Genomic DNA, 25703 nt, shown 5'->3' with positions numbered 1-25703 from the left:
AAAATGATATATATTTATATATTTTATATACTTTTAATTTTGGCAACAATCTAGCACTCAAGAAATATTAATGATGGTTTACAAGACAACTTAGTTGGCCTAAAAAGATGTGGAAAGCCTTTAGACAATAATAAGTAGTATTTATTTTCCACATAACTCTCTTTCGCAAGTTAATATTTTTATTGAAACCATCCATAGGAACCATTACGTTGTATTAAAAAAAAAATTCACAACATCCAATAAATAAAAAACGTATTTTTATACTTACTGTGCCCCACCAGAGAGCATCTGCATATGTAGAAAACTCTTTATTGGCATCCTTTTCCACCAGATAGACAAGGAAAGACGAAAAAATAAGAACCAAAAATCCTATGTACCAAGCTGTGATTAATTCCTAGATATAAAAGGAATGAAAGATTTTTAGAGGTGGGAAATCTTTGAAAAAGGAAAAAAGAATTCTATGATGATTCTATTCACTTTACTACTTCTTGGATGTTTATGATGGCTCTTAAATAATCCCTTGTACATCATGTCCCAAAATTGTTTTAACCATTTTCTGCAATGACTAAGTTTTCTTGTGAAAGGTTTATTAACTATTACAGCAATCAATGAAAAAGTTTCAAAAATTGTGTTTTTAAATTCAGAGAGCAAATCTTACCTTGCTGTGAGCATAAACCACTGAACCCAGTAATTTCCAAGTGCCTCCCCTTCGGTCCATGCGCACCATGCGGAGGATCTGCAGGAAACGGAGACTTCTGAGTGCAGACGTGGCAAAAATATTACCCTGAGTTTTTGCAGAAACAACTGCTATTGAAGCGATAAGAACAATGGTATCTGAAAGAAACAGGTCGAAATAGCCACAGTTAGCACGACCAGGAATTTTTATTTACCAAAACAATATTTCCAAAAGGTTCACTTTGACCTATTTAAGGTACAGATAAACAGATCTTGATTCCCAGCTGCACCTAGTGCCACTCGGCCTCTGTGGCATTTCCGAAGACTGAAGAATGAAAAGGCAGAGAATGGGACCTACCTATTGCTGTAGTTCTGACCCTTTGGCCATTCTGGGCTTTACCTATGCAATTTTGAACAACGTATTATTTAACCTTCAACAGATTGGACAATGGTGTTCAAAAAACCCAAGGTTTCAGGGAGCCTTAAGACTTTGGGGCAACCTTTCACAATGTCTCTCATTTCATCCTTTTTCCTGTGGCAAAAGGAGCTCCTGCCTCAGCCCTCAACACCACAGCTTCTGGGTGATGTGACAGAGGCATGTAAATGTGTCCAGCCATGAAAGTGCTGTGAGATATAATCATTTCTCTTGTTTTCCTGCCAAATAAGTTTGCATTTCCTTTCCCCCAAAATTCCCTAATGTGGCACCTGCAACTTTGCATATTGTTTAACAAAGGCCTCAGCTAAGCTGAATACTCTATGCTTCCTGTATAGAGTATTCTTTAGACCTGGTTCACCAATTATGTGTAAGTTTGCTGCATAATTAAATAATATTACATTTGTTATAATAGGGTATGTAAGTATAAACACTGTGCATTGCAAGGGAATGAATACTTAATGTTTGACATATTGACATTAGGCTGAAAAAATCTGCCTTTTCTAAGCAAAAAAGAGAAAAAGAGCATCTGATGAAAGCATAGAAAATATAAAAGAAAACTTAATCACTCCATAAGTAAACATCTGAGTGATGGGAAGTAGGCTTTGAAGTGGGATAAGTGAAGTGGGGATGAATGGCCTCCTGTGGCAATTTTAATAAAAGTTAGCTTGACTTTAACATCCTCAAATACAATTTCCTTCCTGCTCCAAGTGGGTTGTGCATGACTGGGCTTCCACACTCCAAAGAGGAGTTCCATTTCAAGGATGTCACATTTGTAATATTTCTGTCATCCTCTGGATTAACTGCTGTATGAGTGAGTATTCCTCATTCAGCTCATCCTTCTCCCTGCACTGAGAAAGGTCTGGTCTCCTGGTGTGGACTGAGAAGATCTTCTGAGCCTCTCTGCTGGTGCCCCTTTTTGGGTCAGTGCTTTGAGAGAGAGGGGGGGTCAGTTGTTGGCAGCGCAAGTTTCAGCCAAAGGGCTTCTTCCCCTCTCCTCTCCTTTCTTCCCTCTTTCCATCCTTTGACAGGGTCTCACTCTATCACCCAGGCTGGAGTGCAGTGGCATGAGCTCTGCTCACTGCAACCTCTGTGTCCCACCTCAGCCTCCCAAGGAGCTAGGACTACAGGCATGCACCAACACGCCTGGCTAATTTTTGTATTTTTTTGTAGAGATGGGGTATTGCTATGTTGCTCAGGCTGGTCTCGAACTCCTGAGCTCACATCATCTGCCAGCCTTGGCCTCCCAAAGAGTTGAGATTACAGGTGTGAGCCACCGGTGCCCGCCCTGAAGGACTTTTTCCACCAGCTCTAAATGCATGTGCTTTTGTGGGTAAGTACCCAGAGAGCCAAAGAGAGTTACCACTCTTGGCAGCTGTTGGAAACAAGAAGGAACTAAATGTGTTGACACTGACACCAAAGACATATTTTAAGTGAATAAAGGCCAGTTGCAAAACAGTATGTACAATGTGATTTTATTTCAATAGAAATATATATTAGTATATGACTAGGAAAAAAATTTGAGACTAGGCTGGGTGCAGTGGCTCACACCTGTAATCCCAGCACTTTGGGGGGCCAAGGTGGGTGGATCATGAGGTCAGGAGATCGAGACCATCCTGGCCAACATGGTGAAACCCTGTCTCTACTAAAAATACAAAAATTAGCTGGGTGTGGTGGCACGTGCCTGTAATCCCAGCTACTTGGAAGGCTGAGGCGTGAGAATCCGTTGAACCCAGGAGGCGGAGGTTGCAGTGAGCCAAGATCGTGCCACTGCACTCCAGCCTAGCGACAGAGCAAGACTGCGTCTCAAAAAAAAAAAAAAAAAAAAAAAAGTGAGACTATACACTGATTATTACTATTAATTATTTCTAAAGGGAGTGAGCTGAAGTGAATATATGCATAAAGGGGCTTTTCACTTTGTAAATTATTAATTTCTGTATGTTGGAAGTTTATAACAACGACTATGTCTTTGCAATTAAAAAAACTTTATAAAAAGAGTTATGTGCAAACACATCTCTTGGTTTTCATCATCTTGAGGGATTTACTCCTGAGACTAGTGGTTTACAAACAGACATTACTTATATGACCCTGTTGGACATACATTTTGCTTTTATTTCATTGTAATCCTGCTTTCTCCCAAGTGTAGAAAGAAAAGAAAAATATATACTACCTCATTTACTATGCTAAAATATTGGAAATACTAGAAATAAGTACATGGCTAGTAGGGGTGCAGAAAATACTACACTTAAAACTTACTATGTGCTTGGCATTTTCTTTAGTTCTAAGGTTTTTTTTTAAAATAAACATTACCTTATTTAATCCTTATAATGACTTTATGTGTTAGGTATCCCACAGATCCCATTTTACAGATGAAAAAAGTGAGGCAGAAAAAGCATATATTGTATTCATTTTTTAAAAAAACTCAGCTATCGGTTTGTTAGACTACAGCACAAAAAGTATGCTATAAAGTTAGTTCATTAGAGAAAACCTAGAAAAGTTAAGAGAAAGATTGTTGATTTGAGACAATTTAAAAAATTATGCACACAGTGAATCACAATCTAAATGTTTGAAGTTCCAAAATATGCAAAGGTAACCACAGACTTGATTTAATACCCTCATTGTAATTCAGATCAGACGAGAAAGTTAGAGTTCAGTAAACTGAAATCATAGATGAGCAACCAAATGGCAAACAGTGAGTGCAGTCATAAAAATGTTTCTGGTTGGGTTACAGTCGTCCACTGGAATTTTGCTGTCAGTACCACCTAGACTATTTCCCAGGCTAGTATTTTACAAGTTATGAGTAGTCTTTATTTTTATTTCTATTTATGTATTTACTATTTTTGTGATCTACTATTTCATAGAATGGTGGTTCCACAGTGTTTTATCATTGTTTTGTTCACGATTGTATCCTGAGTACCTAGAACAGTGCCTGACATATAGTAGGCACTCAATAAATACTTAAATAAGATAAATTAGATTAAAAAACACTTAAAAGTTGGCTGAGCTTTGTTCTCTTACCACATCAATGGCTTGTTGACTGGGATATCAACCTAAAATACTCAGGTTAATCAAAGGATCACTTCAATTTCTAGCACTGAATTCTACAGCAACATAATTGTTATAGTTATCTTCCATTAGAGTTTATTTTAAAATCTCCCTATTATTTAAAGTATACATGTATATATTAAATTGGGGGAGTAGCTTAAGCTGTGCAGTTAGTTAATTGTCTAAAATATTTTTTGAAACATAGGAAGCTTGTTTTTAGTGAAGATAACACATTTTGGTGTAAGGTAGAAACTATGGACAGCCCTTGAAGCTCACTGGCTTCAGGTTCATTTGTTTATCCATTTATGTATTAAGTAGTTAATTGACTGTCAAGAATTATATTAGACACTTGTATTAAAAATGAATATTCAATCATTCATCTGATCATCCATCCATCACAATTATTGATCAAGTCCCTACTACGTACCAGGCACTGTGCTAAATGTTTTATATACGTCAATGATTCCGAATGGGGACAATTTTGCCTCCCTGGGACATTTAGCAATGTCTGGAGACATTTTGCATTGTCATAGCTGGGAAGGGGGTTGCTACGAGCATCTAGTGGTAGAGACTAGGGTTGCTGCTAACCATCCTACAATGCCCAGGACAGCCTCCAGAACAAAGAATGACTCAGCCCCAAATGTCAATAGTGCCAAGGCTGAGAAACCCTGATGTACATTATTTTATTTAATTCTTCAAGCCAACCTATGTAGTAGATGATATTATAACCTTCTCTTTCTTATAAATGAAGAAATTGAGGCTCATAGTGGTCAAGTCACTAACATGCATAAGTGGTTGAGCTGGCCCTTACTTGACTCCAAAGCTGTGTCCTTAAGAATTATGGTATACCACTCCATCCAGGGTGGGATAGGGATGGAGGAGGAACAGAAAGGGGGAGGCTATGAAAGCAGGTGGATAATAAATCAGGAATAAATTGTTATCGCATAAAGCATTCAGAGAAGAGAAAAGTGCAGGGAGGAGAAAGCAGAAATAAAATGATGCTGAAAAACAGATGGTACTTTTATGGCTGCTTCAAGAGAAAATGGGGCTAGAGAAAGAAATAGAACTGCTAATAAACAAGGAGGAGCTCTAAGTCGCATGAAAAAAAAAAGCATGTAATCCAGAACTCTTAAAATCTACCTCTCTCAAAGGAAACAAATTAGAACAAGTTGGGAAGTAGTGAAGAAAGAGCTATTGATTATAAGCAGCCCAGTAGAAATGTGAAATACAGGTTTACAAGGTATTAGGAAGTAGGTTCACTAATTTACTGCATCACTTAGAATGATTTACACATGAATTCTTGAAATTTGAGGTGACTGCAAAGATTTGAACAAAATAAATACCATAATGATATTTAAGACACATAAGGACTGTGAAAGAGCTTATTTTTAGATGCCACTGGAACTTTGCTCAAGTATTATTTAGTCAGCAAAATCAATATGAATTGATCACCATGGACCCTGTCTAAAAGGTGTTAGTCACTGAAATACCAAAAAGCCTTCATTATTTACATCCAAAGCTTCCCTATTGTGAACTCAAGGATTGGGTTAGAGCAAGGCCAATTGTACATCTGAACCTGATGGACTGTGTTTTGTTGCTACAATTACACTGCATAATGCATGTATTAGAAAGTATAACATGGCTCAACGTAAAAGCACAATGAAAAGAACTAAATCATCTGGATCAAACAAAGCATGGTTGAACACTTTCAAACCAGTAGTTATAAGGACAGATAAACCCTCTCGAGGTAAGTAAGCCACAAAGAGGGTATATCTTGACTTCTAGAAACTGTCTGGAGACTTCAGGCTTTTAAAATTTTTGTAAATTAAAAGTTATTCTATAGTCTCAGAAAGTTTTCCCTAATAACTAACATAAATTTACCTCTTTCCCTTTAACTCACTTCATCTTGTTCTCTCTGAGACAATCAGAAGTACGACAAATACAATGTTCTTAATGTTTATACCCCCTCTCCCACCACATTTTTTTGTTCCAGTTTTTTGAATTATTCTAGTGGCCTCACTATAAGCTAAGTTTTCAATAATTTTAATAAAATATACACTTTAAAGTTATAAAGTAAAATATCAAAACAATACAACTATGTATAAGGTAGGACACTAATTTAATTAACCAATTAGTTATGCTATAATTTGGATATTTGACCCCCAAATGTTATGTTGAAATGTGATCCCCAGTGTTAGAGGTGAAGCCTAATGGGAGGTGTTTTGGTCATGGGGGAGGATCGCTCATGAATGGCTTGGTACCGTCCTTGAAGTAATGACTGAGTTCTGGCTCTGTAAGTTCCCTTAAGATTTGGTTGTTAAAAGAAAATGGCACTTATGTCTTGCTTCATCTCTCACCATGTGATCTCAGCACATGTTGGCCCCACTTCACCTTCTGCCATGAGTGGAGGCAGCCTGAGGTTCTCACCAGGAGCAGATGCAGGCACCATGCTTTTTGTACAGCCTGCAGAACTGTGAGCCACATAAACCTACTTTCTTTATGAATACCCAGCTTTGTGTATTCCTTTATTATAACACAAGTAGACTAAGACACGTATTAATGAATTTTTAGGTTAATTTTGGTTTTGCTATTAAAATGATGCTGAAATGAATAGTCCTGTACATTTATTTTTAGGATAAGGAATTTAAGGCTAAATTTCTTGAGACTGAATTCTTGGCATATTTTGATTTGTGATTGATATCAAGATGCCTTCAAAATGATGGTACCAATTCTCACTAACAATGTATGGAAACACTTATTTCTCTCTCCTTGCTAATAAAAAGGAATGCTAATAATAATAAAAATAGTACTAGTAAAAGCTAATGTTTACTGTTCACTATATGATAGACATGGTTCTAAGCACATTCATTTATTACCTGGGATATTATAAGTCTTCAATCTTTGCAAAGACAGTGGGAAAAACAAAACCATCCCCCTCCTGTTTTAGATGCCTGGATTTCATGTCATTTTTAAGTCACAGAAGTTAAGTTATCTAGAATGACTTTGTCCAACCAAGATTATAAAAATATTGTCCTATATTTTATTTTGGCACACTTACATGCTTATTTAGTTAATGAATTTATGTTTACTATTCAGAATAGTCTTTGTGGCAAAGGTAGCCAGCTGTCTACCACAGATATGTGCTTCCCTTCTAAGGTACAGCATTATCTCTGAGAAGTGGTTGCCCATCTAGAGGTCTCATTTCCCGGGACCCCTTGATTCTGGGTGAGATGAGGTGACTAATTCTAGTTAATGAAGATGAATGGAAATGATGTATGCCACTTCCCAGTTGAGGGCAAGCACATATGGCTTATCACTTTCTCTTTTTCTATGTCAGTTGCAGTTTGGTACTAAGAATGCCCTTAGAAACCATGTGCTGAAGATGGCAGTGCCTTTGTCAGCCTGGGTTCCTGAATAACTGCATGGAACAGAGCCTTTACCATATACCCCAATCCCAAACAAAGAACACCTTCATTGGACTATTACACAAGTAAGAAATAAACTTCTATTTTATTTAGTTACTAGAATTTGGAGATTTATATAATAACTAAGCATTACTCTAACTTATACAATCATTAGTTTTAATGGAATTTTTGTTTGTCTCTGTGGTGAAGTAGAGAACTAATCTTACTTTTTATCCCATATGAAAGTCAATTTTCCCAATACCATCTAAATAAAAACTCTGTCATTCTCCAAATGTTTGCATATACTTATTGAGAAGCCTATTTTGGGATTCTATTATGTTTTATTGCCTATTCCTATATTCGTGTGACACAAATGTTATTCTTTTTCAAAGTAGTATCAATTATTTTAAATGTATTTATTTTTACTAAGTGAATTTCAGAATAAATGAATCAAGTTAAACAACAAAATTCTGATACAGACCACATATTAAATTCACAGATTAACATCTCCTTCTTTATTGTCTTCCTCATCTCATATCTACTGAGTGGTTTACTTTTATTGATTCTGCTTCCGTAGTATGTTTCATATCAATTTTCTCTTTCCATTTATCCTGTCTCCTCCTTAGTTCAGGCTATGCTACTTCTCTCTTGGTCATCCCTACAATGTATGGCCTGGTTTTCACTCTCCTGTTTTTCCTTTCTCTAAACCACTTTGTATTCTACTACCACATGAAAATGTTAAGATGATTATATTACCTCTGTGATTTAAAAAAGGCCTTCCAATACATAGAAGAAAGATCAAATTCTGCTACCTGGCATTCAAAGTGCTCTATAAAATGCTGCTGCTCTGCCTGGAAGGCCCTTCTCCCTTCTTTACCTGGCTAACTTCTGCTTGCTTCTGGAACTCAGCACAGATATCAACCAGTCAAGGCCACTTGTGCCCAGAGGTCTGAGGTATGCTCCTGTCATAACACTTATTACCCATGATTATACTAGTAGTCTGTTTACTTGCTGGTCTCTTCTATAGTAAGCTACAAGAAACCAATTGCATGCAGACGTGCTTTTTTTTTTGTAACCTCAGTGACTAGCTCCGTACATATCATACTGTAGATGTTCAAAACTTATTTGATAGATACTTACTTGATAAGTTATTTGTTTGTAGTAATTAGGAAAGAAATAGAATACAATGTTATAATTTCAAAGGTCTTAAAAACAATATAGTTTAATCTCCCATATTTTGCAGTTGAGAAGTGAAGGCACGAACACACGAAAATTCCATACATTAAAAAAGAACTCTACACAGATTGAAATGCAAAAAACAAACCTGGAAAAAAATGGCAACATATATGATGATGAACAAAAGATTAATATCTTTAATATATAAACATAAAACACTAAGAAAACATGCTAGTAGAAAATTGGACAGAAGGCACATATACGAATTTATCCTAGGAAGAAGAAACAATGACTAATTAATATATAGAAAAGTTCTTTACAATTTCTAGTTTTGAAATTTAAAATAGTAGAAAGGTACCATTTTATTCTATCAAACTGACAAAGTTTAAAAAAATGAATTGTCAACGTTGGCAAGGCAGAGAAAAAAAGTTATTTGATGAAGATTTTCTGTAAGAATAAATTGGTATGGTATTTTTTGGGGGAGCAATTTGACATTATTTGACAAAACCATTAACAATGTGAATAACTATTATTTCAGGAATTTAAACTGTAGGGATGTATGATAAAATTGTAGATGTTAACAAAAGTTTGCAGCAGCATACTTATTAAACTATTGTTTTTTTCTCCTCCCAGCTCATACCTAACACTATTAGTAACAGTATAAAAAATGAGAACCAATCCAGATTTCTAATGAGGATGGATTAATAAAAAACAACATGCTATATCCCTTCCAGAGCATGGGCTGTGGTGCTCATGTGCCTCAGTTCCAATCCTGGCTCTGCTGCTTAATAGCTGGGTTACCTTGTTAAGTGACTGAATCTTTCTGTGCCTCAGTTTCTTTATCTGTAAAATGTAGATAATAAAGGTACCTATGTCATAGGGTTGCAAGAATTGAATAAGTTAACTGTGAAACATCTCAGTACAATACTAACATACAATACATTTGAGCTAATTTATTATTACTATTATTATTACCACAAATGCGATACAGCCACAAAACATCACGTCTTAGAAGAATATTGTGAGATAAAGTGTTTCTAAACATCATTATTTAAATAACTGATTACATAGCAGGATAGCGGGATTTCAGTTTTGCTCTCCCAAAATATTATGTATTATTATTATTTTTTTTTGAGACGGAGTTTCCCTCTTTTTGCCCAGGCTAGAGTGCAATGGCGCAATCTCAGCTCACTGCAACCTCCACCTCTAGGATTCAAGTGTCTCTCCTGCCTCAGCCTTCCCAGTAGCTGGGATTACAGGCACCCGCCACCATGCCCAGCTAATTTTTGTATTTCTGGTAGAGACGATGTTTCACCATGTTGGTCAAGCTGGTATCGAACTCCTGACCTCAAGTGATCCACCAGCCTTGGCCTCCTAAAGTGCTGGGATTACAGGTGTGAGTCATTGCACCTGGCCAGATTATGTATTCTTATAGTATATAGAAAAATAAATAGTATAAATACATACATTTGCATATTAATGGTGATTATCTTTAGGTGGTAAGATTCCGTACAAATTTTAGTTATATATATATATATCTTTTGTCCAAATGATCTTTAATAGCCATGTATTGCTTTTGTAATGAGAAAAAAGAGAACCATAATTTATTTAAAAAAGAAGCTATGGCCTAGAAAGGTTAGTACATTGGCCAAGGTAATTTATTTAGTCAGTGGTGGGAAAACAGAAGAGAAATGGGCAACATTTATTGAGTACCTCTGATGTATGAGGCTGTGCGGGATGCTCAGTACACAGACTTTATTTCATTGTTTCTCCATAATAGCCCTTCAAGGAGGCACAGAGGTTATGAGTATAAACTTCATGTGCAACAGCCCAGGTATTTCTAGTTCTGTCCTTTCTTAGTTGTGTGACCTTGGGCCTATTAATCTTGCTGAGTCTTGGAGTCCTCACCTGCAAATAGGGAATAGATCCCTTTTTCTCACAGGGCTATTGGGATGATTAAATGAAATAATACATATAAAGCCTTTAGTCTGCCTTAGTGTGCCTGGTATCATGTTAACTCTCAATCTAAAAAAAAAATGTTTTATAGATATACCTTTCCCTTCACTTTTCTAGATTAGTGATTTGATACTAAGAAAGTCCAAGAATCTTATCCAAAGTCATTTAGCTGGTAAATGGAGCCAAAAATCAAACTAATTTCTGTTTCCAGAGCACTTATATATTTTTTTCCCGTGTTTCTCTTTTGGTAGCTTTTATGTCATAGAAAGCCTAGTAAACAGGGATGTAGAAAGTCAAGCAAAGGCTTACATGTGATATTCCAAGAAGTAAAGTATTATCAAGAATAGGGAATATAACTACGTGCAAATAGTTGATATTCAGGTAAAATTTAGCGAAAATATTATAATTAACATGTTTTTTATATTTTAGGTTGTCCCAGTGGGACAGCAGATTGAGACAGAGAGGTCAATCTGCCTTATCAATGTGAGCCCTTTTCTGCAGAAATTTATAATTTTTTTAGTGTCCCATGTATATCATGTGCCAGATGTTTTATTGCCAACAGAGCAGCAAGATAAGAAGGAATAGAAGTGTTCTGGTTCCATTATATTTGCTTATGTATACAGAAGGAACTTTCAAAAGAAACAGAGATGTAAAGCATGGAAGCATAAAGAACATTGAACTATGCCTAGTTTAATTATCTGTTCGCCATTAACTAGCTTTGTCACCACTTATCTCTCAGGGCTGGTTTCCATACCTTTAAAATAGTTGGATTGAACTGGCAAGTCTCAAGGATCCTTTCTAACTTTGAATTTCTCAAATTCTAAGTGGTACATTTTTTGTTTTGGATACTGGTTGAACGAGGAAGCATCAGAAGGAGTGTTTTGGATATGACTTTGCTCACATTAAGTGTTAAGGCAATTTATTCATTCATTCATTAGTTCATTCGACAAATATTTTTTGTTGCATGTCTACTATAAGCCAAGCATGAGTTATAGGGCAGTGAATAAAAGAGAAGAGTTTTCTGCCCTCATGGAGCTTATGTTCTCCTGGGGTAGGCTGATGTTAAAGCAATAAACAAGTACAGAATATAATGTTAGGTAGTGACAAAAACCCTGGGGAAATGCAGAGCAGGATGAGGGTGGAGTCACAGAGGGGCAGGTGCTCTATCTTAATGTGAAGTTCCAAGAAGTAAAGTATTATTAAGAATAGGGAATATAACTACTTGCAAATAGTTGATATTCAGGTAAAATTTAGCAAACATCTTATAATTAACATGTTTTTAATATTTTAGTTTTTATTTTATTTTTGAGACAGTCTCTGTCACCCAGGCTGGAGTGCAATGGCATGATCTCAGCTCACTGCAACCTCCGCCTCTCGGGTTCAAGCGATTTTCCTGCCTCAGCTCCCCAAGTAGCTGGGATTACAGGTGTGCACCACCACTCCAGGCTAATTTTGTATTTTTGGTAGAGATGGGGTTTCACCATGTTGGCCAGGCTGGTCTCGAACTCCTGACCTCAAGTGATCCACCCACCTTGGCCTCCCAAAGTGCTGGGATTATAGGCATGAGCCACTGAGCCCAGCCGTTTTTAGTATTTTAGGTTGTCTCAATGGGAAAGCATCTCAGAGGAGCCATGACCCAACGAAGTGAAGGGGTGACTGTGATCATATCTAAGGAAAAATGGTTCCAGGCAAAAAAATATAAAAAGACCTTGAGGTGGAAGTGTGTTCAGTGTGTTTAAGGGAAGGCAAGGAGATCAAGTTAGCTTGAGCGGAGTGAGAGAAGGCTCCAGCCAGATCACGACAGCTTTGGGAATAGCTTTAGATGTCCTTCTAAGTATTATATGATAGCGGCAGGGAAAGGGTTTTTGGCAGAGTGCAGGATCAGATGTGTATTTTACAAGATCATTTTGGTTACCTTTGGGAAACCAACCAGGAGGAGGCTGGATGCCAGAAAGGAAGCCAGATGTCAGAGAGGAAGCTGGAAGGCCAGTTAAGAAGCCACTGCTGTGGTCTGGACAAAGGGTGAGAGCAGCATTACAAGAGTGAGGTTAAAGTCAGGAGGAGCTGTAAAGGAGCTGGATTTGGTGCACATTGTGAAGGTGGAGAGGCCAAGACTTGCTGAAGGACTGACTGTGGGATGAGACAAACGAGGGAGTCTAAGGCTGACTTCAGGGTTTTTGGTCTAAGCAATCAGGTGAATAAAGTGCTATTTATTAAGCTGGGGAAATACCACTGGGGATAGGTGAGAAAGGAGCCCTATTTGAAGGGCAGAACTACTTGTTCCGTTATGGCCATGTTAATTTTGAGATGCCTAGTAGGCATTTGGTAGATGGTGAATGGGGCTGGAGTCTGGGGGAAAGGTCAGGGATGCAGAGTCAGGCAGTAGATTTTTTTTTTTTTTCATGCTACAGGACGAATCCCTTGCAATATCAGTAACCTACTGAAACAAATTGCTTCAAAGTGTGATCACAAACATTTAATTTCAGACGTGGGTTACAGACTGAAGGAGGTAAGGAAGCTGTGTTTCTGTATTTATAAAACAGGAAAGAAGCATTTGTCCCCTGAGAGTCATCATGAATGAGTAGGAGGCACATCCTATTTAAGGCATAGTCTAGTATCTTGAGTAAATTACCTAGGTGTAATTCCATCAGTTTTCAATAAATCGAAGAGATGAAAAGTCATGTGTATTTTCTGATGCTTTAGAACATGGTTTAGGGCAATGATACAGTGGCTTTATATTATGTTCTTTTATATAGAAAGTTTGAGACAGCTTTTAGGAACAGCAATTTTGCACGTTGATATCGTCAGATGTTTAAAATTTTCTTCAGTACCTATTTTCACACATACCAAATGACAAAGCTGCAGTCAGTTTTGATTCCTAAACAGAACCCCATACCAGTATTTGACTGCAGATTAAAAAAAAAAGATTTGGATTCCACCAATGAATAATCAAATTTGAAACATCTGCTGGAAATCCCAACATCCTATGATGAAATTCCATGCTTGGATATCTTATTCAAGGTCATAGCTTGAATATTTAAACATCAACAGCCAAACAATGGCATTATGGATTTAAATTTACAGAGCAAAACTACAATACCTAATTTATAATACTCCCTTTTTGCACTTACTCTAAGCAGTTAAATGATATGGACCCTCTGAAACTTAGCAGCCAGTTATGTTTAGTAGTGTTGGGATATGTAATTTTTCTTTAAGAAACTTGATACTTATTTTCAGATGACATACAGATTATGATTAATCATCACCTACTGCTAAAAGTTGTTGAAAGGATATCTTCAGGAAGTTCTTTGAATAGACTGTGTTACTCGGATGTTACAATGAAGATGCCACTTGAGATGAAACGTCACTTAGCAAAGGACATTTATGGATGGGAATTCATTCTAAGTATTATCTGGGAAAATTTAGAATTACCTGGTTCACCTGGCTCTCAATATTTTTCAATGCACAATTTCCTATTTTTGGAAATATGAAATGGATACAGTTTAGGCACTTGGCTAATCCTTAGGGATAAACACTGGGGTGTGAAAATAGACTTTTCCTCCTGTGAAGAATAAAAAGATAGCACTTTAAAGAGTGAATTTGAGTAAATATAAGCCAAGAATAAATACCTGACATTCATTATAATTTTGAAAATCTTGCTTGTTGCCATGTGTAGATCTATTATATCTATCTATCTATTATCTATCTATCTATCTATCTATCTATCTATCTATCTATCTATCATCTATCTATCTATCATCTATCTGTATTTCAGTGGGATTATTAACCAAACAGGTCACATATAATTATGCATCTAACTCCCATCTTTACTTATAAAATCCTTACCAAAATTTTCCCTCACTGGCACTAGATTAGAGCAGTTTTTGGAACTTTCTAATTTCATATTTACTTTTATGTATTGCTGTTTATGAACGCTGCAAAGTGTATTGCTGCTCTTATCTGTGCTTAAAAGGAAAGAAAGAGTGTCCCAGAGAAGCTTGTACAAGATAATGCGATAAATTACTTCCAGAAACAGGATCAGAATTCATGGCAACCAACTCCTGAAGCTGCAGGTCAGGCGGTGAAACACATTGTCTTATAACAAATCCTAAAGCTATGAGGAAAAATCCTCCTTCGGACTCACTTTCTTTTCATTATCAATTCCTTTCCTACTGTCATGAGCTTTTTGAATAAGACACGCTCTGTTTAAAGGAGAACAAAAACAAGGTTTATTGAAAACATGTGATACTACAACTTAGGAATCTTTTATAAGGAGACTGGAGATGGCCTAATCGAGTTCAATACCATTCAGGAGCTGGATATTTTCCCATTAACTAAATATGGAAGAGTATAAAGAAAGCATAATTCAAAAATAGTTTCAGATGTGCACATTTTGACATTGTGACCAGTAAATACTCCAGAAAACCACAGAAACTTGATAAGAGATGGATTCTTAAGTCACACAATGGCAAATGTCCTAAGGATTAGCTACAGTACTTTGATCTCCAAATTCCAAGCACAGATTTGGAGTCTGTGGTAGGGGCTAAAATCAAATATTTAAAACATTTTGCAAAAGGCAGAAGTAAAATAATTGAGAAAAAGGCAATATGGGAGTAGACAAGCCTCCTGTAAAAGAACCTACAATTCAAAGCATGCATGCAAATTAAGCACTTTATTAAAAAATATAATCATGTTCCCATGACCAAATAAAATAATTGAAGCAATTAGATTAAAAAATGCAGGCAAAAAATATCCTTTTGAAAACCTCTGAAAACTGAGGCAAAGGGGCTATTTTTCACCTTGCATTGCTTGAATAATTGCCACATTTTTTTTCTCTATTTGCTCATGTTGACTGTGTTGTTTTTACTTTGTGTGTGTAGGGGTTGTGATGGGGGCCCGGGGGATGACGCTTCTCATGTGACTGTTTACTAGCTTGCAGTTTTCTCAATTTTTTATTCATTCAATACACATTCATTGTGGCCAGAAACTTCTAGGACCTGGGCATATAATATTAAAGGGCATGGCTGGTGTGGACCAGATGGATGCCTTCTGTCTGCACAAGGCTGAAAGCATGGTTTGCATAGAAGACGCTGAATCGAGTAACTACAATCATGAGTGATGAATGTTATGACAGAAGAAATACAAGGAGCACATTGCAGGGACAATTAACTTAGTTAAGAGGCCAGGGAAGCCTTCCGGGAGAAACATAGATGAAGCCATAATTAACAACCAGTCTACAAGAAAGCTTCAAAAGCCCTTCTAATTAAACCACATCCTTTAGGTACCATACATACCATTCCTGAAATTATTTATTATATCTAAGGACTCTAGACTCAAAAAGTACCTGTCTTGGTTCTTGCTCCTTCCATTTACCTCTTAAAATAAAATGCATTCTTATTTAAGATACACAGACTCTCAAATTCTAGGAATGCCTTATTGAAGATATTTTGAGGAAAAATAATAAACAAAAACATACAAAGATGGTCTGAGTTGATAATTTTTTTCTGATTGTAGGTATCGATTCTAGGATTGATTAGAGGCTTCACTGAACACATCACTTTTATGATTCTGTTTGCTACCACTAAGAGTTATGGAGTATTGATTAAACACCAGGCATTAAGCTAAGCACTTTACATGTATCATCTCATTGCATCTTCTTGGGCAATCCTTTGAAAAGGTACAACTAAAATTCTAAGTTTAAAATTAAGGAAATATATGAAGAGCAAATTAAGGCAAATAATAAAGCACCTTTTAGAACAGAGTTTTTTGTGAGTTAAAAATGCCATTCTATGTTACTTCAGCCTAGAACTGAGGAGGTGCACATGGAAATCCTATGGTAAATTATCTTCGGCATTGTCCCTCTTTGCAATGACAAAAGTGCCTGGAGTATCAGTAGATTCGGAACAACTGTACTTAATATGAGCCCATTAACCCATCCAAATATTGCTATACAAAAATAATAATAGTCAACATCTAAACTGTACTTCATCTGTGCCAGGCAATAATTCTTTTAATTTAGTTTTTGAATAGTTAACATATTTATATTTTAAACATCAAAATGACATAAAAAGGTAAATGCTGAAAAATCTTGCTCCTACCCGTTTCCATTCATGCTGTCCTCATTCGCTATCCTCAGTTAAACATTTTTATTCTCTTCTTTTTGTAAAAATTATTTCAATGTTTCTTTATACAAACACAAGCAATATGAAAGTCAACTTTTATTTTTCTCCTTTCTTACACAAAAGTAGCACACTATATATGCAGTATTACATTTCATTTTTCTTTTATTTCATATATCTTGGGATTCTTCTGTAGCTGTGCAGAAAGGTCTTCCACTGTATTTTATTGTTTGGATTTACAATAGTTTATTCAGCTATAGTGAACATTTACTATAAATTGATGAAATTATTAGGAAGTAGACTTCCTGGGTCAAAGAGTAAATGCATAAGTAATTTTGCTAGATATTGACACTCTTCCATAAGGGTGATACCCCTTTGCACTCCTGTGGCATGTGAGTGCCTATTTCCTTGCAGTCTCATCAACAAAGTGTGTGGTCAAACTGCAGATTTTTGCCAATCTGATAGGTGAGAGAATGCTTTCATTTGCATTTCTTTTTTATGAGTGAGACTGGGTATGTTTAAGAGGTATATATGTATTTCTTATTCTGTGACCAGTCTGTTCATATCCATTTTATTTTCTGTTAGGTTGTTGGGTTTTTCTTGATTTCTAGAGCTCCTTATAATTTAAGGTGATTAGTTTCTATTTTTTAGTAGGAGTTGTAAATATTTTTCCACATTTGTCTTTTGACGTTGCTGTTTAGTTTATCATACAGTATTCTTTGATTTTATGTATTCTATCAATATTTTCTTCTATGACTTTTGTATTTTTAGTTATAATTAGAAAATCTTTCCAGATTCCAAGGTTCTAAGAGAGTTTACCAATTTCTTCTGCCCAGTATTTTATGGTCTTATTTAATTTAAATCTTTGATTTATTTGGAGTTTATCTTGGAATCTGGTAAGATAGATATGGATACAGCTTTAATTTTTTCCAAATGAGTAATTAATTATTCCAGCATTTCTTACAACCAGAGTGAGAATGAAGTTGGGATTCATATATTTTGGCCACACAGGGTTGTTTCTAACTTTGAGAAAATAATGTTTTTGTTGGTTATGGTGGAAGATCCAAGGGGAGACATTTGGCAGAGTCTTGGAGGAAAAGTAGTCTTAGAGAATAGTTTTAAGAATAGGGCAATTTCTGAGAGGTGTTGAATTAAGGAGAACAAATGACTTCTTTTTAGATCACATTAGAACCATGAATATTGGACCCAACACTCTATAAAGCACCACTGGGTCTTGGTGGCAATTTTAAATATTTTATTCCATTGGAGTAGTACTTTAAGGCTCTAACTAATGTCATTATCTGTATCTTTTCGCAGGAAAGTATAATTAGTATTGGTCTCAGTAAAGTTTGCTTGAATAAGGACTTTCTAAAAATTAAAGTTAGATTTAAATAATGGTCCTTCAGGAATTTGTACATTATTGGCTTTTTACATTAATTGGTCTCTTTATACTTCATCTATGTAAACATAATACTTAACATTCATTTATCACAGTATGAAGAACTGCTCCTTAATGGGCAATACTTTCATTTGTTTCTTGACCCAAGTGGTAAAATATACATTTCGTTAACTTCTGCTTGTTAAAAAAATTTTCATAGAAAAACAGAAAAAGCAGAAACATGATTTCTATGAAAATAAGATGTCATTTAAGACAGCATGGTCTAATTTAATGCTATGAAACATTCTAGGCATTTCAACATTTTATTTTATGATTTATTTTTAAAGTTTTATTTCAGGTTCTGTGGTACATGTGCGGGTTTGTTATATAGGTGAATTGTATATTATGGGGGTTTGATGTTCAGATTATTTCATCATGCAGGTAAAAAGCATAGTACCTGATAGGTAGTTTTTTTATGCTCTCCCTCCTCCCACTTTCCATCCTCAAGTAGGCTCCCGTGTCTGTTGTTCTCTTGTTTGTGACCATATAACTCAATGTTTAGCTCTCACTTGTAAGTGAGAACATGTGTATTTGGTTTTCTGTTCCTGTGTCAGTTCGCTTAGGTGAATGGCCTCCAGCCTCATCCATGTTGTTGCAAAAGACATGATCTTGTTCTTTTTTATGGCTGTGTAGTATTTATGGTGTATATGTACCACATTTTCTTTATCCAATCCACCATCAATGGGCATGTAGGTTGATTTCATGTCTTTGCTATTGTGAATAGTACTGTGATGAATATATGAGTGCATATGTCTTTAAGGTAGAATGAGTTACATTCCTTTGAGAATAAACCCAATAGTGAGATTACTGGGTCAAATGGTAATTCCGTTTTGAGTTCTTTGAGAAATTGCCAAACGGCTTTCCACAACGGCTGAACTAATTTACATTCCCACCAGCAGTATATAAGCATTCCTTTTTCTCCATAACCTTGCCAGCATCTGTTATTTTTTGACTTTTTAGTAATAGCCATTCTGACTTTTGTGAGATGGTATCTTATTGTGGTTTTGATCTGCATTTCTCTAAAGATTAGTAATGTTGAGCATTTTTTTATATGCTTCTTGGCCACGTGTTTGTCTTCTTTTAAAAGTGTCCATTCAAGGACTTTGCCCATTTTTTAATGGGGTTGTTTGTTTTTTTGCTTGTAAATTTGTTTAAATTCCTTACAGATTCTGGATAATAGACCTTTGTCAGATGCATAGTTTGCAAATATTTTCTCCTATTCTGTAGGTTGTCTGTTCACTCTGTTGATAGTTTCTTTTGCTGTGCAGAAGCTGTTTAGTTTAATTAGATCCCTTTAGTTTAATTGACAAAATTAGTCAATTTTTGTTTTTGTTGCAATCGCTTTTGTCTTTGTCATAAAATCTTTGCCAGGTCCTATATGTCCAGAGTGGTATTTCCCAGGTCATCTTCCAGGGTTTTTATAGTTTTAGGTCTTTTTTTTTTGAGACGGAGTCTCGCTGTCGCCCAGGCTGGAGTGCAGTGGCAGCATCTCGGCTCACTGCAGCCTCCGCCCCCCAGGGTTCACGCCATTCTCCTGCCTCAGCCTCCCGAGTAGCTGGGACTACAGGCGCCCGCCACCTCGCCCAGCTAATTTTTTGTAATTTTAGTAGAGACGGCGTTTCACCGTGTTAGCCAGGATGGTCTCGATCTCCTGACCTCGTGATCCGCCCGCCTCGGCCTCCCAAAGTGCTGGGATTACAGGCGTGAGCCACCGTGCCCGGCCAGTTTTAGGTTTTATGTTTAAGCCTTTAACCCATCTTGAGTTGATTTTTGTATATGGTATAAACAAGGGGTCCAATTTCAATCTTCTGCATATGGCTAGCCAGTTATCCCAGCACCATTTATGGAATAGGAATTTCTTTTCCCATTGCTTGTTTTTGTTAGGTTTGTTTAAGATCAAATGGTTTGTGTGTGGCATTATTTCTGGGCTATCTCTTCTGTTCCATTGATCTATGTGTTTTGTACTAGTACCATGCTGTTGTGGTTACTGTAGCCTTGTAATATAGATTGAAGTCACACAATGTGATACTTCTGGCTTTGTTGTTTTTGCTTAGAATTGCCTTGGCTATTCAGGCTTTGTTTTGGTTTCATACAAATTTTTAAATAATTTTTTTTTCTAATTCTGTGAAGAACTGGTAGTTTGATAGGAATAGCACTGAATCTGTAAATTGCTTTGGGCAATATGGCCATTTTAACAATATTGCTTCTTCCTATCCATGAGCATGGAATGCTTTTCCTTTTATTTATATCATCTCGGATAACTTTGAGCAGTGTTTTATAATGCTTGTTGTAGAGATCTTTCACCTACCTGGTTAGCTGTATTTCTATGTATTTTATTCATTTTATTTTTTTAATTTTTATTTATTTATTTTTATTATACTTTAAATTCTAGGGTACATGTGCACAATGTGCAGATTTGTTACATATGTATACATGTGCCATGTTGGTGTGCTGCACCCATTAACTTGTCATTTACATTAGGTATATCTCCTAATGCTATCCCTCCCCCCTTCCCCCCACCCCATGACAGGCCCCAGTGTGTGATGTTCCCCACCCTGCATCCAAGTGTTCTCATTGTTCAATTCCCACCTGTGAGTGAGAACATGTGGTGTTTGGTTTTCTGTCCTTGTGATAGTTTGCTGAGAATGATGGTTTCCAGCTTCATCCATGTCCCTGCAAAGGACATGAACTCATCCTTTTTTATGGCTGCATAGTATTCCATGGTATATACATGCCACATTTTCTTAATCCAGTCTATCATTGATGGACTTTTGGGTTGGTTCTAAGTCTTTGCTATTGTGAATAGTGCTGCAATAAACATACATGTGCATGTGTCTTTATAGCAGCATGATTTATAATCCTTTGAGTATATACCCAGTAATGGGATGGCTGGGTCAAATGGCATTTCTAGTTCTAGATCCTTGAGGAATCACCACACTGTCTTCCACAATGGTTGAACTAGTTTACAGTCCCACCAAGAGTGTAAAAATGTTCCTATTTCTCCACATCCTCTCCAGCACCTGTTGTTTCCTGACTTTTTAATGATCACCATTCTAACTGGTGTGCATGGGATGGCATTCTTTTTTTTTTATTGCACATCACTCCTTTATTATACTGATCTGGAGAAAGGATTTAGTACAGTTATGCTCAAATGAACACTAGACCTATGTGGCAGGGCCAAGCAACTGCAACATGATTCAGAAATCAGTGAAAAACACACTTGGAGAGGACCAAGAGGCATTTCACTGCCATGAAACAAGGCAGGGAGGGATTCTAAAACACACAGCATGAAGCACTCCTGCCCCTCAAAGGTCAAGGAGCTTATCCCATATTGGTATGAGGAATGGCTTATTTTCTGATGACCACATGTGGGACTATTTCAACTACCACGAGAAACCCTTAGAAGGGTTATTGTTTTGTATTATTTATATACACTATACTTTTTTTTAAAATAAAAGTAAATGTAACACATAAACTAAATTCAGGATTGATCCCAACCTTCTAGAGCCAGTTCCTCTGGGGTCAGGGAGGAAACAGTGGTCACCTCACCATGCAGGTTACATTCATCTTCCACTGGGATGACTAGAGCCCCCAGGCAGTGGCCTGACTACAGACAAGCACAGGACTAGCTCCTGGGGGCAGACAGGCTCTCTTGCTTCTCCTCATTGGTCATAGCTCAGCATGGCTCCTCCTCACAAGTCCTTAGTAAACAAAGCACTTGCAAAAACCCAAGTCACTACCTTTGAACTCTCTTGGATAAGGGGGGCTTTTCCACAGCTTAGACTGAGAACCTGTGCCCTAGAAGTGCTATTCTGACTAGAATGTATGAAGGGAGTGGGTGCAGAAGACAAAATGGCTAAAATGAAAATGGGAGCCACCGGTCCCCATCTGCAGCTGCAACTCAAGATGTCTATAGATGTGGTCAGTGTGACATGTGCAGGAGGGAGGGGCAGATGGATGCGATGGGCAGGGAGGGTGCCTGTTTGCTGGCCTTCACTTCTTGGCTTTCCCCTGGGCAGCCACAACTTCCATGGCTTTGTACATGGTCTCTTCATCCCCTAGGAACTGCGTGGGCTTGATGGGCTTCAAGTTCTTGTCCAATTCATAGACAATGGGAATGCCAGTTGGCAGGTTCAGCTCCATGATAGCCTCTTCAGAGAGACCCTTCAGATGCTTGACAGTGCCCCAGAGGCTGTTGCCATGGGCTGCAATCAGTACCCATTTCCCCTCCTTGATCTGGGGAAATACTTCTTCATTCCAGAAGGGCAGAGCTCTGGCAATAGTGTCCTTCAGACTCTCACAGGAGGGTAGGTGATTTTCTGTGAGGTCTGCATACCTGTGATCCTTACTGATGTTGCTGTAGAAAGGATGGTAGGGCTCCATCGGAGGTGGTGGGACATCATAGGAGCACCTGCAGATCTTCACCTGGGCCTCACTATGTTTTGCAGCAGTTTCTGCTTTATTGAGACTGGTTAGAGCCCCATAGTGCTGCTCATTGAGGCGCCAAGTCCTCACTATTGGCAGCTACATCTGATCAATGGCATCTAGCACTGTCCAGAAGGTCGGGATCGCTCTCTTCTGCACTGAGGTGAAGCAGATGTCAAACTCATAGCCAGCATCTCACAGTGCCTGCTTTGCCGCCTCATGGCCCACCGGGCTCAGGATGGCGTCGTACCAGCCGCTGAAGTGGTTCTCCAGGTTCCACGCATTCTCGCTGTGCCGGATCTGCACCAGTTTGTAGGTGGCCATGGTGGCAGGCTTGGGGGATAGCATTCTTGATTTGGCTCTCAGCTTGGGTGTTGTTGGTGCATAGGGATTCTACTGATTTTTGTACATTGACTTTGTATCCTGAAGCTTTGCTGAAGTTGTTTATCAAACCAAGGAGCTTTGGAGCAGAGATTATGGGGTTTTCTGGGCATAGAATCATACTGACTGGAATCAGGGACGGTTTGACTTCCCCTCTATTCAGATGGCTTTTATATCTTTCTCTTGCCTGATTGCTCTGGCTAGGACTTCCAGTACTATGTTGAAAAGGACTGGTGAGAGAGGACATCCTTGTTTTGTTCTGGTGTTTAATAAGAATGCTTCCAGCTTTTGCTCATTCACTGTGATGTTGGCTGTGGGTTTCTCATAGATGGCTCTGATTATTTTGAAGTATGTTCCTTCAATGCCTAGTTTGTTGAGGGTTTTTAACATGAAGGGATGTTGAACTTTATCAAAAGCCTTTTCTGCATTTATTGAGATGATCATGTGGTTTTTGTTTTTAATTCTGTTTATGTGATGAATCACATTGATTCATTTGTGTATGTTGAACCAAACTTGTGTCCCAGGGACGAAGCCTCCTTGATAGTGGTGGATTAGCTTTTTCATGTGCTGCTGGATTCATTTCACTAGGATTTTATTGAGAATTTTTGCATCTATGTTCATCAAGGATTTGGCCTGAAGTTTTGTTTTTTGTTGTTGTTGTATCCCTGCCAGGTTTTGGTATCAGGATGATGCTGGTTTCATAGAATGAGTTAGGGAGGAGTCCCTCCTCCTCTGTTTTTCGGAATAGTTTCGGTAGGAATGGTACCAGCTCTTCTTTATACTTCTTGTAATATTCAGCCGTGAATCCCTCTGGTCCCGGGCTTTTTCTGGTTGGTAGGCTTTTTATTACTGATTCAATTTTGGAACTCATTATTGGTCTCTGTCCAGGATTCAATTTCTTCCTGGTTCAATCTTGGAAGGTTGTATGTTTCAAGGAATTTATCAATTTCTTCTAGGTTTTCTAGCTTGTGTGCATAGAGGTGTTTTTAGTAGTCTCTGAGGGTTTTTAAAATTTTTGTGGGGTAGGTGGTAACATCCCTTTGTCATTTCTGATTGTGTTTATTTTGATCTCTCTTTTTTTCCTTATTAGTCTAGCTAGCATTTTATCTATCTTATTTATTCTTTCGAAGAACCAAGTCCTGGATTCATTGATCTTCTGTATGTTTTTTTTGTGTCTCAATTTCCTTCAGTTTAGCACCGATTTTGATTTCTTGTGTTCTACTAGCTTTGGGGTCGATCTGCTCTTGTTTCTCTATTTCCTCTAGGTGTGATGTTCGGTTGTTAACTTAAGATCTTTCTTTTTGATGTAGGCATTCAGCTCTATAAACTTCCCTCTTAATATTGCTTTAGCTGTGTCCCAGAGATTCTGGTATGTAGTATCTTTGTTCTAATTAGTTTCAAATAATTTCTGGATTTCTGCCTTAATTTCATTGTTTACCCAAAAGTCATTCAGAAGCAGGTTAATTTCCATTAATTTCTATTTTTATTGCACTGTAGTCTGAGAGTGTGGTTGGTATGATTTTTTTTTATTTGCTAAGGATTGTTTTATGGCTGATTAGTCAATTTTAGATTATGGGCCATGTGCAGATGAGAAGAATATATACACTCTTGTTTTTGGGTGGAGATTTCTGTAGATGTCTATTAGGTCTATTTGGTCAAGTGTCAAATTCAGGTCCTGAATTTCTTTGTTAGTTTTCTGCCTCAATGACCTGTCTAATACTGCCAGTGGGATGTTAAAGTCTCCCACTATTATTGTGTGGTTACCTAAATCTCTTTGTGGGTCTCTAAAAACTTGCTCTATGAATTTGGGTGCTCCTGTTTTGGATGCATATCTATTTAGGATAGTTAAGTCTGGCCTTTTGAGGTGAACCCTTTACCATTATGTAATGCCTTTATCTTTTTTGATGTTTGTTGGTTTAAAGTCTGTTTTGTTTGAATGTAGAATAGCAACTCCTGCATTTTTCTGTTTTCCATTTGCTTGGTAGATTTTTCTCCATCCCTTTAGTTTGATCCTGTGTGTGTCACTGCATGTGAAATGGGTCTATTCAAGACAGCATACTGTTGGGTCTTGCTTCTTTGTCCAACTTGCCACTCTGTGCCTTTTAATTGGGCATTTAGCCCATTTACATTTAAGGTTAATATTGATATGTGTGGATTTGAAGGATCAAATCCTGTTTTGTGTTGTTAATTGGTTATTATGCAGATCTGTTTGTGTGGTTGCTTTTTGGCATCAATGGTGTATGTATTTAAGCACGTTTTTGTAGTTGCCAGTAATAATCTTTCCTTTCCATATTTAACACTCTCTTTAGGACCTCTTATAAGGCAGGTCTGATGGTAATGAATTCCCTTAGCATTTGCTCGCCTGAAAAGAATCTTATTTCTCCTTCATTTATGAAGCTTAGTTTGGCTGGATATGAAATTCTTGGTTGGAATTTCTTTTCTTTAATAATGCTGAATATAGGTCCTCAATCTCTGCTGGCTTATAGAGTTTCTGCTGAAAGGTGTGCTGTTAGCCTGATGGGGTTTCCTTGGGAGGTGGCCTGCCCCTTCTCTTTAGATGCTGTTAACATTTTTTGTTTTGTTTTGACCTTAGAGAATCTGACAAGTATGTGTCTTGGGGATGGTTATCTGTGTAGTATCTCACAAGGGTT

At 37.3% G+C, this 25703-nt stretch overlaps 1 protein-coding gene and 1 pseudogene across 5 annotated transcripts in view; both read right to left on the bottom strand.

The window, feature by feature from the left end:
- KCNQ5 (potassium voltage-gated channel subfamily Q member 5) overlaps positions 1–25703 on the bottom strand; it is a 572959-nt gene that overhangs the window by 120930 nt on the left and 426326 nt on the right. For all 5 annotated transcript variants that reach the window (XM_016955848.3, XM_016955845.3, XM_016955849.3 and 2 more), the window contains exons 4-5: positions 659–834; positions 269–394 (exon numbers count right to left, since the gene is read on the bottom strand). In XM_016955848.3, the coding sequence (XP_016811337.1) occupies positions 269–394; positions 659–834 (302 nt within the window). The remainder of the gene's footprint in view (positions 1–268; positions 395–658; positions 835–25703) is intronic.
- Positions 22162–23092, bottom strand: LOC134810202 (phosphoglycerate mutase 1-like; annotated as a pseudogene).

This window comes from Pan troglodytes, chromosome 5 (assembly GCF_028858775.2).
Source record: "Pan troglodytes isolate AG18354 chromosome 5, NHGRI_mPanTro3-v2.0_pri, whole genome shotgun sequence".
NCBI classification, from domain to species: domain Eukaryota; kingdom Metazoa; phylum Chordata; class Mammalia; order Primates; family Hominidae; genus Pan; species Pan troglodytes.
This window is presented reverse-complemented; position numbering and strand designations above follow the sequence as displayed.